The sequence below is a fragment of the Odocoileus virginianus genome, chromosome 24 (assembly GCF_023699985.2).
Source record: "Odocoileus virginianus isolate 20LAN1187 ecotype Illinois chromosome 24, Ovbor_1.2, whole genome shotgun sequence".
Classification (NCBI taxonomy): domain Eukaryota; kingdom Metazoa; phylum Chordata; class Mammalia; order Artiodactyla; family Cervidae; genus Odocoileus; species Odocoileus virginianus.
This window is the reverse complement of record NC_069697.1, coordinates 37,283,120-37,297,001: the sequence shown is the minus strand read 5'-3', so window position 1 is coordinate 37,297,001 and position 13,882 is coordinate 37,283,120. Positions and strand designations below refer to the sequence as shown.

At 32.0% G+C, this 13,882-nt stretch overlaps 1 protein-coding gene across 1 annotated transcript in view; it reads left to right on the top strand.

The window, feature by feature from the left end:
- Positions 1-13,882, top strand: part of LOC110142997 (mucin-19) — a 127,956-nt gene that overhangs the window by 23,247 nt on the left and 90,827 nt on the right. Inside the window, 13 exon segments of the mRNA XM_070454850.1 lie at positions 279-338; positions 997-1,225; positions 1,947-2,064; positions 2,504-2,564; positions 2,778-2,875; positions 4,805-5,015; positions 5,695-5,817; positions 6,207-6,330; positions 8,318-8,453; positions 9,646-9,738; positions 10,359-10,443; positions 10,621-10,758; positions 12,574-12,723. Of these exon segments, the coding sequence (XP_070310951.1) occupies positions 279-338; positions 997-1,225; positions 1,947-2,064; positions 2,504-2,564; positions 2,778-2,875; positions 4,805-5,015; positions 5,695-5,817; positions 6,207-6,330; positions 8,318-8,453; positions 9,646-9,738; positions 10,359-10,443; positions 10,621-10,758; positions 12,574-12,723 (1,626 nt within the window).

The following is a 13,882-nucleotide window of genomic DNA, read 5'->3' as shown; positions in this document are numbered from 1 at the left end:
ATTAACTGTTCATGACCCAAAATGAATAAACTGTTAATGATGTCTGAACATACTGTAGCTGATTGCCACAATAAAAAATATCGGCTTCAGAGATAATCATGCATGTGACTTTGGCAAATCATAGCATCACAAAATGAAATTATGTATTTAGGATAAAAAACCCATTGGATGGTCTTCAATACCAATTTTTAAATTCCTACATAGAAGACCAAATATCCTATATATTTAAAGCCAATACATATTAGAAATTTAGGTAATCTGTTCATTTTGTTGAATAGAAAAAGGATCCCATATTCCAGAAGCAACGCCGAAATACTCAGAAACAAATGCAATTATTGGTAAGTAATAGATTTATTTCTAATTTGTATATGTATTTATATGCCCATCAGCCAGTGCCTAATGAGGTTTCAAAGTAAAGAAAATTTGAAATCAGTTTAAAAAATTTTCCTGTCATCTATCTGTTTTATACACCCAGACACACCATACACACAGATAAACATACACACATATATATATATATACACATATATATGTATAGAAAGAATATACTTATTTACACTTATTTAATATTTTTTCACATTTTAATTATTTAAAATTTATTTTTTAGTTGTGACACATCCAATATTAATGGTAACCCACTCAGACAACATTAGAAAGATTATCTCTATAAAAAGTGAAACAAGCAAACAGAACTAGCTTCCTTCCATATATCCTCTCCCGCAGTAGAGACAGTTCCCCTTTCCCACGGGGAAACAAGATGCTTTTCTTCTTTTGTTTTAGCAGGAATACCCAACTTTGGGTATTTCCAAGAATTCAGGTATTACTTTTAACACATTTTGCAGTATGTAGGAAAGAAAATTGCAGATTTAAGATGGATGTGAGACAGGTACCTTTCAGTGAATATTTTTCTTGGCACATAAACACTTAAAAAATAAACACTAAGCTACATTAATTGTTCTAAATAATAATGAATATTTTACCCTAAATATTTTGTAGGTGAAGCTTCTACTTGGGGCAAAGGAGCATATAAAGCTTTCAACGGTCGTGTTTTTTCCTTTGAGTCTTCATGCACGTATACTTTCTGCCGTCACTGTGTTGAATCGGGAGGAGATTTCAATATTGAGATCAAACGAAACAATGATAGTGAGATTGAAAAAATAACAGTTATAATTGACAACAATGATGTCTCTATCTTTGGTGATATACTTTTAGTTAATGGTGAAAGGTAAATGTCATAGTGTTTTGAATAAAGTATGTAGAATATTTTGAAGTAACCTGAGCAAAAAAGGGGGAAAAAAGGTTGATTGGGGAAGATATACTACTCTTTTCTTATTTTGGTGCTCATATTGACATTTAGAAAAAGATCTTGTTACACATGTAAGACTTTGCTGTATATGGGATTTAGTCCTATAACAAGGTGGTAAAAAACAGAGTAGTCCTGTTGTTTGACTGTTTTGAGTCTAGATTTGGGGCAACATACATATTCAATGAAACCGTTAATAGAATATTTCAACTTTCATTTGTATGTTTAATGCTAAATAAAAACTTGAGGTTTCACAATACACTGAAACTTAGGCCATTATTTTTAGAAGTAGCAATTTATGTTTGGAAGGGATGACGTATTTCAATGCTTTTCAGGATAAGAAAATGAGATATGATAGGCTACTTATGAACATTTCAAATTATTTAATCATTTTATTCTTATAACGAATCAGTTTCTTCTTGTTCATTTCTCCAGAGCCCCAAAGATTTATTCATTGTTTCTTAAAAGTCTTTCCAAAATCAGAAAAAAGTCATTGTGTCCCTTCTGAAATGACTAGAAAAACCTTTAATATTTACCAGCAGTATTATTTATGATACTAAATATAGAAACATGAATTATCAGAAAAAGTTTGATGCAATAATACTGTTATCTTTTATATGTAACTGTATTTTATACTTTTCAGTGTTCAGATACCATATAACAATAAGTTGATTCACATTAAAAAATATGGAGAACATAATGTTCTGAATAGTCGAAGAGGAATCCTGTCTTTAATGTGGGACAAAAACAACAAACTCTCAGTAAGTCCACCTATGAGTTTCTATAGTCCTGTTCATTTTGTTCTTTACTTTCAGTTATAAAAATAATATAATACAAGGAAAATAAGAGATAAGGTTTACTGAGAAATCTTTGTGTATCAAGGACTGTACTAAGCATAATCTAATATTTAAAATATCTTGAAGTACATAATATTAGTAATCTTATTTTACAGATAATGGGACTCAGGAAATTCAGGATAATAAAAGTTAAATAATCTAACCAAAGACATAGTCAGTAAGAGGTGAAGTCAGATCTTTGCAAATTCTAAATTCAGATCATTTAGAAAGGATTCTGTGATATATTACTAAGTAACCAGCTTAGGTAAAATTGAACATGAAGAAGCTCTATCTTTCCATTTGTTTAAATTTTGTCTTGAGATATTTTCAATATTTTATAAATGTACATGTAATTTTTTTAAAGCTCACTCTTCACAAGCAGTATCCAACTTGTGGTCTTTGTGGTAACTTCAACAGCACTCCAGGTAGGATTTCAATGCATTTATCTAAGAAAACTCCCTCCCAAAAGGAAATTGCAATTATTTGATTTTGGATAAATCTAAAGCTAACAATTTGCCTTTGTATAAAGAATGATTAATTGTTAAAATATATGTTTATATTGTCAAGTCTATATTTATCTTGAAAATAATGCACATATATAATTAATATCTTGAAGTTAACATTGCTTTCTTTTTAAGGAGATGATATCAGTGAGCACATTGCCGATAGTAAAATTCCTGGTGATTGTTCCAAAGCTGTTAGTAAAAGCTATGAAGTTTGTGAAGATGGAGTACAGGTAATAAATTCATATTTCATCTAATAGCAGACTTCAGCAATAGTCCCTTTGGTTTCAGTTTAAATAGCCAGCATTCTCTTCTTAACACAGAGACCTTATTCTTAGAATTCTGCAACTGCTTCTTCTCCAATGTCCGCATGATCTGTTTCTCAGCTTTATAGTCTGGTTGTAGATGCTTCAATAAGTATTTTTTCCCTAAAACATTATGATACTTACTATATATTAGTATAATAATTCTAATTTCCTTTGAACAGTGTTTTAGTTGGCCTGTAAACTGACATGCTTCACCTCTCCATAATTATCTCAGTGGGGACTGGCTTGACTTTTACAGTTTAGAAATTCTGTAGTGTGTTCCCAAGAACTACTTTTCTGCTCTCTCTACCTTACTTTTGCTTCAGACAGCCAGTCTGAATTGTCACCTCCAGTATACTTTATCTTTTTTCTGAAAAAGTTACAGATCACTTTTTGACTACACCACTTGAAAATATTCATCATTTGCTTTGAATTTTCTGCACTTACCATGATTCTCTGAATGTTGATTTTGGTAGATTTCATTCATTTGATGACTGAAGGAATTTTCACATATACTTATTTCAATCTAGAGTAAAATTCTCTAGATCAAGATATGTATGAATTGTATAGGTAGAAGAAACATGTTTTGTTTACAACGAATGTTGTATTTATAACATCTTGTCAGCTTCTATCAAAGTAAATTAAACCATAATATTGTATAAGATCATCTGCTATCTTACTTGTGAAGTACTCCTTGATCTTTGCAGTTAGAATTACTTTCTCTTTTCTCTTTTACCCTATGCCAGTTATTAGAATTTATGATCTATAAAAATGCCTCATGCTTTTCTTACACGTTTCCTATGAGATTATGAGCTCTGTAACAGAGCTCATATGTTTTACTGTTGTGGTAGTTACACAGTGTGTGAGAGCTTACTCCTGGTTGCTCAAATGTGTTAGCTGAATAAGTACATAAAATTATATTAAAGACTATGTATGAGACATTGTGTTAAGCCTAGAGACCACAAAGTTCTAGTTTCTGCTCTAAAAGAGCCTCTTACCTAGTGAGAAAGATACACAAAGAATAATACTGAGTTTGCCAAAAAGCCCATTTGGATTTTTCTGTAATGTCTTACAGAAAAACTTGAACAAACTTTTTAGCCAACCAAAGTTCATTGATTAAAAAAAAGAAGTCTTTGAGATTTCATTTCACTTAATTTTATACCTCACTTGGAGAATGCTATCAGTTGTCCTGGGGATTACTTGGTGGAAATTGTGTATTTGCTTGCTAGCAGCTTTTGTATTTCTCTGAAAACAAACATAATTAAAATAGAAAACAGCTGCGTGTTAATTAAAGCATGTTAAAATTTAAAAAAAAAATTTAAAAACTTCTTTGCTTGATAGTAATGTCTTTATTTACTTAACCAACGTGATAACAAATATGCTGTTTCCAGAGCAGCTTACATGATCCCCATCAAGAAAGCCCAGAATTAATCTATTTTATTTGTTTGCTCATCAAATATTATATAAGCAGACTGACAGCTAAAGGGTTAATACCCTTCTGTCTGTTGTGGTTTCAATCATCCTCTATCCCAGTCTCTGGCATGGACAATCTTTTCTCATATTTTCCATTTTCTTGAGTTCTGAACTTCATGTCCCCTTTAGAGAAATTTTGGATGAAATTAGGTACAATTTTTGAAGTCACTACCTATTATCAGAGGTGAAGTTTTCAGTTAGCAGTCACTATAGGAACTGTCATAATTCAAAACTCCCCATTTCAATCAGTGTTCAAGAACTTTCCCTGTCGAAGCTATAGGCTATTGTACAAACGCCCCCCCTCTGAACTTACCTTTCCCTAAATACTCCTTTGATTCCTCATTTTTCTGTTGCTTTAATAAAATTACATGCTTTATTTTGCAGTACTGTAACAAAATTATTGGAACCTATTTTGAGAAATGTGGAAAGGTTAGCACTTTATCCAGTGACTACAAAATGATCTGCATTGATGAGTACTGCCAAAGTAGAGACAAAACATCCACATGTGACACTTACTCAGAACTGTCCCGCCTCTGTGCCTCGGATGGCCCTGGCATCTTTGAATCCTGGAGAAATGATCCTGATGTGGTTTGCGGTAGGTTTTAAATGTATTGTAGACTCCAAATCAAGAAGATTCTATAACATTTAAAGTTGAGCTGTGTCTCAAAGTAATTTTCTCAAATACCTATAACTCCTGGAAGGAACCTCATGGGTGAAAGAAAGGTCTTGTCTCTGACATGTACTTGTGAAGAGATTGAGGTCCATTTTGTGGAGTGACTTGTCATAAGTGCTTTGTGTTAAGATATAATTAGGGACTTTATAGGCTTTATAATTAGCAAAAATCACTGGGAAAAATAAATAATTTTGTGAAACTCTGTAAAATCTCCATAAAAAAAGCTAGAAGGTTATCAAAAGTATGTTGACTAGTAAGTATTTTTTTCAGAAAATTAGAAAATCTAAATGAGTTTCATGTAAATCTGAATATACTTTCATTTATACTTAGTTCAAGCTTTTAAGTTAAAATATAAATAGAATATCAATGTCAAAGTAAGGTAAAATGATACTACGTAATATACATTTTCTTCAAATTAAATATTGTATCATAAAGTAATGCATAGGAAATTGGCATAATTTAGTTACTGAGTATCTTTAAAAATTGACCCATATCTTGAAATTTAGATGCCTACTCTAAAAGATCCTCATTAGAATGTTATATATTTATCACATATCTTTTCCTCTGATTTCTATGTATGCATATTTCTATATTTCTCCAGAAAAACCTATTTGCCCAGAAAAGCACATCTACAAAGAATGTGGTCCCTCAAATCCTGCAACTTGTTCTAATGTGGCTCCTTTTCAAGACATTGAATGTGTGAGTGGTTGCACCTGCCCAGAAGGTAAAACATTTGAAAATGGAGTTACACAGTCATAATGAGATCTTGTTTCTAACAAGATATTTATTGAATAAATTATCACCTATTCATAATCTATCCTTCTAACATATAGGAAGGGGGGGTAGAGGTACTTTTAAAGTTAATGTGCATTTCTATCTCTATAATACTACACAGATGATCTCCTAGCCCTATGCTGGGCTCAATAGGACTACTGTGTGGTTCCGAAAGTTAACTATACCCTTGCCAGTTTTCAAATTTCTTAAATAGAAATTATTTTAAGTGTATGTCTACACTTGAAAGAACAACCTCAAAAGTGATTTCTCAATACACTGCTTGAGAATTTACTGATGTTTGTAGAGTATTGGAGATTAATCTTATATAATGTGCTCTAGGTTATCTATTGGATGATATTGGAGAGAAAGGGAGATGTGTGTTGAAGTCTGACTGTCCCTGTGAATCTGGTGGAAAGGTATATCAATCAGGAGAAGTCCGCGAAGGTTCTTGTGGTTCTGTGTGGTATGTGTGTGCCTTTTGTCTATATTTTATTGATAGTGAAATAATACTAATATTTTAGTGTAACTTGAAATAATTCCTTAAATCCACACTTAAACTTTTCAGAAACAAAATTCAACCTCTTGGCATTTTCTGTGTTTATATTCTTTCATTTTTTGAGGAATTTTTGTGTGTTTCATGTAAAATATATTAGATTTCTGTGTATCTTTAAAAGATAATGTTTTTTAGGAGCTGAAATAATGTTTTGAAGAGTAAACCAATTGGTGGTTGAAAAACAGAGGAAAGAATAATACAAAATTATGGTTACAATAATGAAATAATAATTATGCTAATATTCAAGAATATTTTTAAAATATACAATTACAAACAACCATTTTCAAATAATTTTTATATGAGGTTACATAGGTGAAGCTATATTTGATTGAGAGTGGATTTTAATGTGTCAAAGATAGTGTAGATTATTTCTCTTTTAGTTGAATAACTGATTCTTACTTTTAAGTTCAGGACAAAATGCTGACCAGAGAGCTTTCCCTATCCCTCATTATGACTTTTCTCTGGAACTCAAAATATCTGCAGGAATTCAAGGGACTTTCTAGAAATGTACTTTGTCCTTCTGGGGAAATAATCTGACTCAATGAAAACTAATGTATCATTTTTATTGTAATATTTTCTCAGCAAATAGGCAATGTATTATGTATATATTAATAATATACTAATATATTATTAAGTATTTTATATTATAAACATTTTAATATTTATATATGTTATAATGTAATAATATATAATGCATTATATATAATTATATATTTTATATAATAATATATTATATATAAATAATATAATATATAATATAATTTATAATAAATATACATATTTTATATTAATAATATATTAATAATTATGGAAATAATAATGTATTAATAATATATTATGGAAAACAAGAGCTATAATTTATTGAATGTATATAGTTATGCTGTTCAAGAGAAATATAATGTGAATCACAAATATGATCTGCATGTATAATTTAACATTTTCAGTTGATTATTTTTAAAAAGCACAAAGAAACAAACAAGTGGAATTAATCATAGTCATGGGCTTTACATATGGGCTTCCCCTGCGGCTCAGTTATAAAGAACCCATCTGCCAATGAAGGAGACGCAGGTTTGACCCCTGGGTCAGGAAGAGCCCCTGGAGAAGGAAACTACAATCCAGCCTGGGAAATCCTATGGACAGATGAGCCTGGCGGGCTACAGCCCACAAGGTTGCAAGAGAGTCAGACATGACTTAGCAACTAAAGCACACAACTTTGCATATGCAAAATATTAATGTTATCATTTCAGCATAAAATTATTATGAAATGTTGAGAGGATTTACCATCTTTTTCAGTATTAATTCTTACAAGTCTGTGTGTATTTTACATTTACAGAAGATCTCATTCTGGCCTGACAGCCACATTTCACATAATCAATAACTATATGTCTCTTTATGACTTCCCTGGTAGCTCAGATGGTAGAGAATCTGTCTGCAATGTGGGAGGCCATGTTATACTGAGCAGAGCAGGCAGAAGTTATTTTGTTCAATGGAATTAGAACTACCTGGTGACTCAGCGGTAAAGAATCACCTGCAATGCAGGAGGTGTGGAGACATGGATTCAATCCTTGGGTTACAAAGATCTCCTGAAGGAGGAAATAGCAACCCACTCCAATAATCTTGCCTGGTAAAATCCCGTGGATAGAGGAGCCTGGCAGGCTACAGTCCATGGGGTCACAAAGAGTCAAACACGACTGAGACTAAAAAATAATACAAAACAAATTACTAGGATACCATTGTCTGAAAGACATTTTATCAAGGCTGAGATGTTGGGAGGGGAATGATGATGGTATAATAAAACCTAACTAGATGTTTAAGTGGTGATTTTTTTTCATGTTGTAGTATTTATTATAAAGAAAATGTAATTGATGACCTTTTCATAACCATTGCATTTTAACAGCACATGCCAAGAAGCAAAGTGGTCTTGCACTAAAACATTATGCCCTGGGAGATGTAAGATAGAAGGAAGTTTGATTACTACCTTTGATGGCGTTAAATACAACCATCCTGGAAACTGTCACTTTTTGGCCATCCATGTATGTAATAGTCTGCAACACTTGAGAAAACTGATATGGACACCAAGTTTTTTCTTACTAGTTTTAAACACAATCTTCATCTTTATTTATGATTAAAAAATAACAACCATTCTATCATTGGTTGTGTATTTCAGTATCTGCTTTGTGTCACATGTTGACATTGACAATCATTATTACCTGTGTTCCTTAGAAATTCTTTGCTAAACAAAAACAATCAAAATCTTTATTACTATTAATTTTCTAAATATATCAGGAAAAGATTTCCTTTTTCTACTTTTCTTTGTATGTGTTCACTAGTGCCTCAAATGAAACTATCTTTTACCTTCCATAAAGTATTTTCCTCTTTTTTCATTATTCCTTTACATTTATATTTAGTTTTCATAATGTGTTATTTAGTTTTATAATATAACAGTATGATAGAGGTTATCCTTACATTTAAACTCTTTTCAGTATTAAAATTTTAAGTAAAATTTCAATAAAAGATTCCATTTTGTAGGTTGTGCCTTTCACTGGCATGAGAATAAGCAATTTTACTTAATCTTCCTGGTTAGAAACAAAGATGAGTAGAATTTGTGACTCCTGAAGTGAGAGATGGGGACCAGTGTCTGAAAAATATAGTTACTGTTATTGAAAGTCAGTTTTCCAAATCTCCTTTCCTTTTTTGAATACTCTTCTTATAATCCATGAAGCTAGGGGATGGGCAAAGTGAGAGGGAAATAAATAAAAATATACAGAATATTTGCTTCATATAGATTAGAGATTCCTAAATCTTGAAATAAGAACTGGAAGTCAATATTTGACATGACTTATATTATGCATTTACAAATTAAATGTTTCTCTCATTGGATTTAAGTTGACATCATGGATTTTCCAGAGAATAAACAAGCTGTGTTACCTTTAAGTCCTATGAGGCTCAATAATGCAGCACAATTCCCATAGAGACTAGACAAAAAGTAGAGCTTAAAGGAAAAAAAGGTTAATGAGAGAATCCACAAATCATAGACTATTTAGATAGCCTATATCTTATGCAAAACACTTGGACCATCTGTAAAACTCTTGGCCAATCCTAGACTGTCCCCTGGACTGAACTAGGTTTCTAGTTTCGGAGCAGACTGATTGAATGTAAAGCTTTTGCATATTAAAAATGCAAATGAGATTTTAATGAACATTTAATAAATGTATTTTTTAACAGGATAAAGATTGGTCTATTAGTGTTGAGCTTCGTCCATGTCCAAGTGGTCAGTCAGGAACGTGCTTAAATAGTGTTACACTCCTCTTGAATTCGGTAAGTAATCAGCTTCCTAAAGCAAACTCAAGTCAATTACTCTACAAATTCAGAATTCTGGAGGTTGAAAAAGAGAGACTTCACTGTGAAATTAAAACCATAAATGAGATTGATAAAGTCTCTGGGAGACCTGTATAGTTCTAAGGATCCTTATGAATATCATTTAACATAGGCGCATAACTAAGGTGCTAATTACAGGTCAACCTTTTACACTTACTAGATTATTAAAATCTATGGCCCTTTTAAGAAGACAGTTATATTTGCTTAGAATTTCATGTATTTGGGACTACTACTTTAACTGGAGATGACCTACATAGGGACGGAGAGTACCTAGCTTGATCTTTGCTACTTACAAGTGGGTTGACCTTTGGAAATCCAAGTTATCTTCTTGGGTTTTAGCTTCCTCATCTACGAATCAGGGCTGAAAAGTCCTTTATAATCCTCCTTTAAGAATTGATATAAGAAATGCTTTAAAAATGTTTAATGTTTTAGACATTTATAAGTTAGTCTATTACAGTGAAGCTTTATGGGAAAAATTTCAGGTTCAATTTATTAATATTATACTTAGATATATTCATATTGAAAACTAAAATGAACTAACAATATGCTTTAAATATTAGTCTGCTCAAGTTGACAAATACGTGTTCAATAGAGATGGAACAGTCACAAGTGACAAGCTTGGAGATCAAGGTTATTATTATTCAGGTAAGTTTAATGATATTTAAAATATTATAAACATAAAATGCATTACTTTATTCCATTTTTAGCTATGCTATAAATGCTTCTGTTTTTAAAAATATATTCAGTATATAGGCATTTTAAGAAATAAAAACTGTTTAACATATTAATTATTGCTATTAATATAAATTATTACTTTAACAGACCAAATACAGATCTTCAATGCATCTTCCTCATACCTTCAAGCAGAAACATACTTTCATGGAAAAATGCAAATTCAAATTTTTCCTGTGATGCAATTGTATGTTTCTGTGCCACCTAACCAATTCACAGATACTGTAGGTAAGTCCTATAGATACTTTTTACATTAATTTATTTGTTTTAACTGGAGGCTAATTACTTTACAATATTGTGGTGGTTTTTGCCATACATTGACATGAATCGGCCACAGGTGTACATGTGTTTCCCCGTGTCGAACCTCTGTCCCACCTCCCTCCCCATCCCATCCCTCTGGGTTGTCCCAGTGCAGTGGCTTTGAATGCCCAGTTTCATGCATCATACTTGGACTGGTCATCTATTTCACATATGGTAATATACACATTTCAATGCTAATCTTTCAAATCATCCCATCCTTGCCTTCTCCCAGAGTCCAAAAGTCTGTTCTTTATATCTGTGTCTCTTACTGTTTTGCATACAGGGTCATGATTACCTTTCTAAATTCCATATATATCCATTAATATACTGCATTGGTGTTTTTCTTTCTGACTTACTTCACTCTGTATAATAGGCTCCAGTTTCATCCACCTCATTAGAACTGACTCAAATGTGTTCTTTTTAATAGCTGAGTAATATTCCATTGTGTATATGTACCACAGCTTTCTCATCCATTCGTCTGCCGATGGATATCTAGGTTGCTTCCATGTCCTGGCTATTGTAAACAATGCTGCGATGAACATTGGGGTACATGTGTCTCTTTAAATTCTGGTTTCCTTGGTGTATATGCCCAGCAGTGGGATTGCTGGGTCATATGGCAGTTCTATTTCCAGTTCTTAAGGAATCTCCACACTGTTCTCTATAGCGGCTGTACTAGTTTGCATTCCCACCAACAGTGTAAGAGGGTTCCTTTTTCTCCACACTCTCTCCAGAATTTATTGTTTGGAGACTTTTTGATAGCAGCCATTCTGACTGTCATGAGATGGTACCTCATAGATATGTTTTTATTTCCAAAGCAATAGTGTAACCATCTGCTGTAATTTTCAGTTGTCTCCATTAATATTAGACTGTAAAGCATTTTAACTTAATCTTTCCTTCCATATTGCAGTAAAATAACTGAACATACAGTGTAGATAGCTTTATTTATTACAAAATCTATTTCCTAATGGTTTTCAACAATTTAAACATCTTAAGGTTTTTAAATTAAGGATTTATTGTGAGATTTGATAATATATGCTATATATCAGTTTGCTAATATGTTACTAAAACTGACTTGTGGAAGAATAAATGCAAATATTATAAATCTTTTGAAAATCAATTTCCAAATACAAGTTGTTTTACAACTTGTCTTTCTGCTCATAGATTATCTTTCTTTTACTGAGGTTTTCTATTTTACTGAGGTATTCTATTACAGAAATCAGTTTTTACATACTGTCACAAATATCAAACAAAACAAAGAAACCTTGGCAAATTCCACATTTACTCATTTAAAACCATCTAAGTTTTTGCAAGATACTTTTGCTTAACAAGTGAACATTTTTGACTTATTTATACATAGGCAAAAAAAATGTTTAAGTCAAGGGTCAGTAGGGTCCAGATAAGAAAGGCAGATAGCTCTTAACATGATTCACCTCTTCACAATGAAACTGAAAATGTGCAGTCATAAACTTTCTACTTTAGGCATGCTTTCTAAAGCCTTGTCAAAGGAGGTTAAGTTACAGCAACAAACAGGAAGAAAATAATATTCATGTCAAATGGTGTTTCAGTGCTCCCGGAATTATAAATGGCAGTATTAACCTGATGTGTCATGAAATTTTACTTATGTGTATAAAGACTAACCAAGACATACTCTCATGTGGCTCATGCATGGTTTGATTTGAGCAAAGAACTGAATGTGAATCCAAAGGTGAGACGATGCTAACATCTGTTCTGTGCTTTCTGCAGGACTCTGTGGTTCCCACAACAACAGAGCAGAGGATGATTTCATGTCAAGTCAGAACATATTAGAAAAGACCTCTCAGGCGTTTGCTAGTTCTTGGGAAATGATGCCCTGTCCTAAAGCTAGCACTGCTTCTTGCATCAGTATAGAAAAAGGTATTGTTTATTGAACCTCAAACTCTGTAATTAGATATTTGTCACTGGAATTATAAACTTATTCTGGTAATAATATGAGACTACTAGATAATCCAGTTTTCAGCTAGTGTTTGTGAACTTTTTCAGTTTTAGAGGGAACAGTGGAGAAACAATTTGACTGGCTGATGACTCTTTCAGAAAACAAGCTTCTCATTCGGGAATAGATGGAGGAAGAGACACTGTTGTCTTCTCTACCCATTCTTTTCCTCCATATACAGTTTCCTCCATAGTTTTAAGATAATAGGGTTAGAAGAGACTTCACTCATCACTTCTGTTATTATTATTTCTATTTTATATAGTTGTATAAAGGATCATTTCTTTGAATAGCAACCCTCACCCAAATTCCTGAGACACTTCACGGTACAGCTGTAGTTAGATCCAGGTCTCCTAACCACTGCCATCATGTATATTAGTTATACCAATCCCCAAATAGAGATTTTAGTGGAAAAACTGTACACTTATATGATTCAGCTTACCAAGGACTTTCATACATATTATTGATAATTCAATTTATTTCTACAAAGAGTGGTGAAGGATGTGGATGAGGTTATTATTCCCATTCATGTAGATGGTGATAATGGAGATTTAGATAGGGTGTTCTCAATAAGGTGTAATCCAAGTGTTTTGAGTCCCAGTATTTCTCTAATTGTTCCTCTAGTGTCATTGATTTTAACATATGCTTCGTTTTATGTTGCTTCTTTCATAAATAATGGAATGCAATGGAAGGTAAGTTAAAATGTATTATAATGAAATGTTAATTTGTTATTTCTTAATGTGCTTACTTGAAACAAATGTCTGATCAGTTTATAAACTACTAAAGTGACTCCTTTTGAAGTTTCATTTATTTGTTTTGATTTAAAAGATGAGTTGATAAATGCATTAACATCAGTATGATAATGCACATTTCAAGGTTTTGTCATTATTTTATTTTGTGGGTGTTGCAATGAAAATAAAATGAGAATAGGTAAAAAAATATATATATCTCATAAGAAACCAAGCCAGTTTATGTTAAGCAGACTATATGTTAATACTTTTGAGAGATATAACTCTTTTAATTTTCAGTGCTTTAAATATAACTTAATAACATAAAATACAGAAAATTAGACAATAATAAGATGCT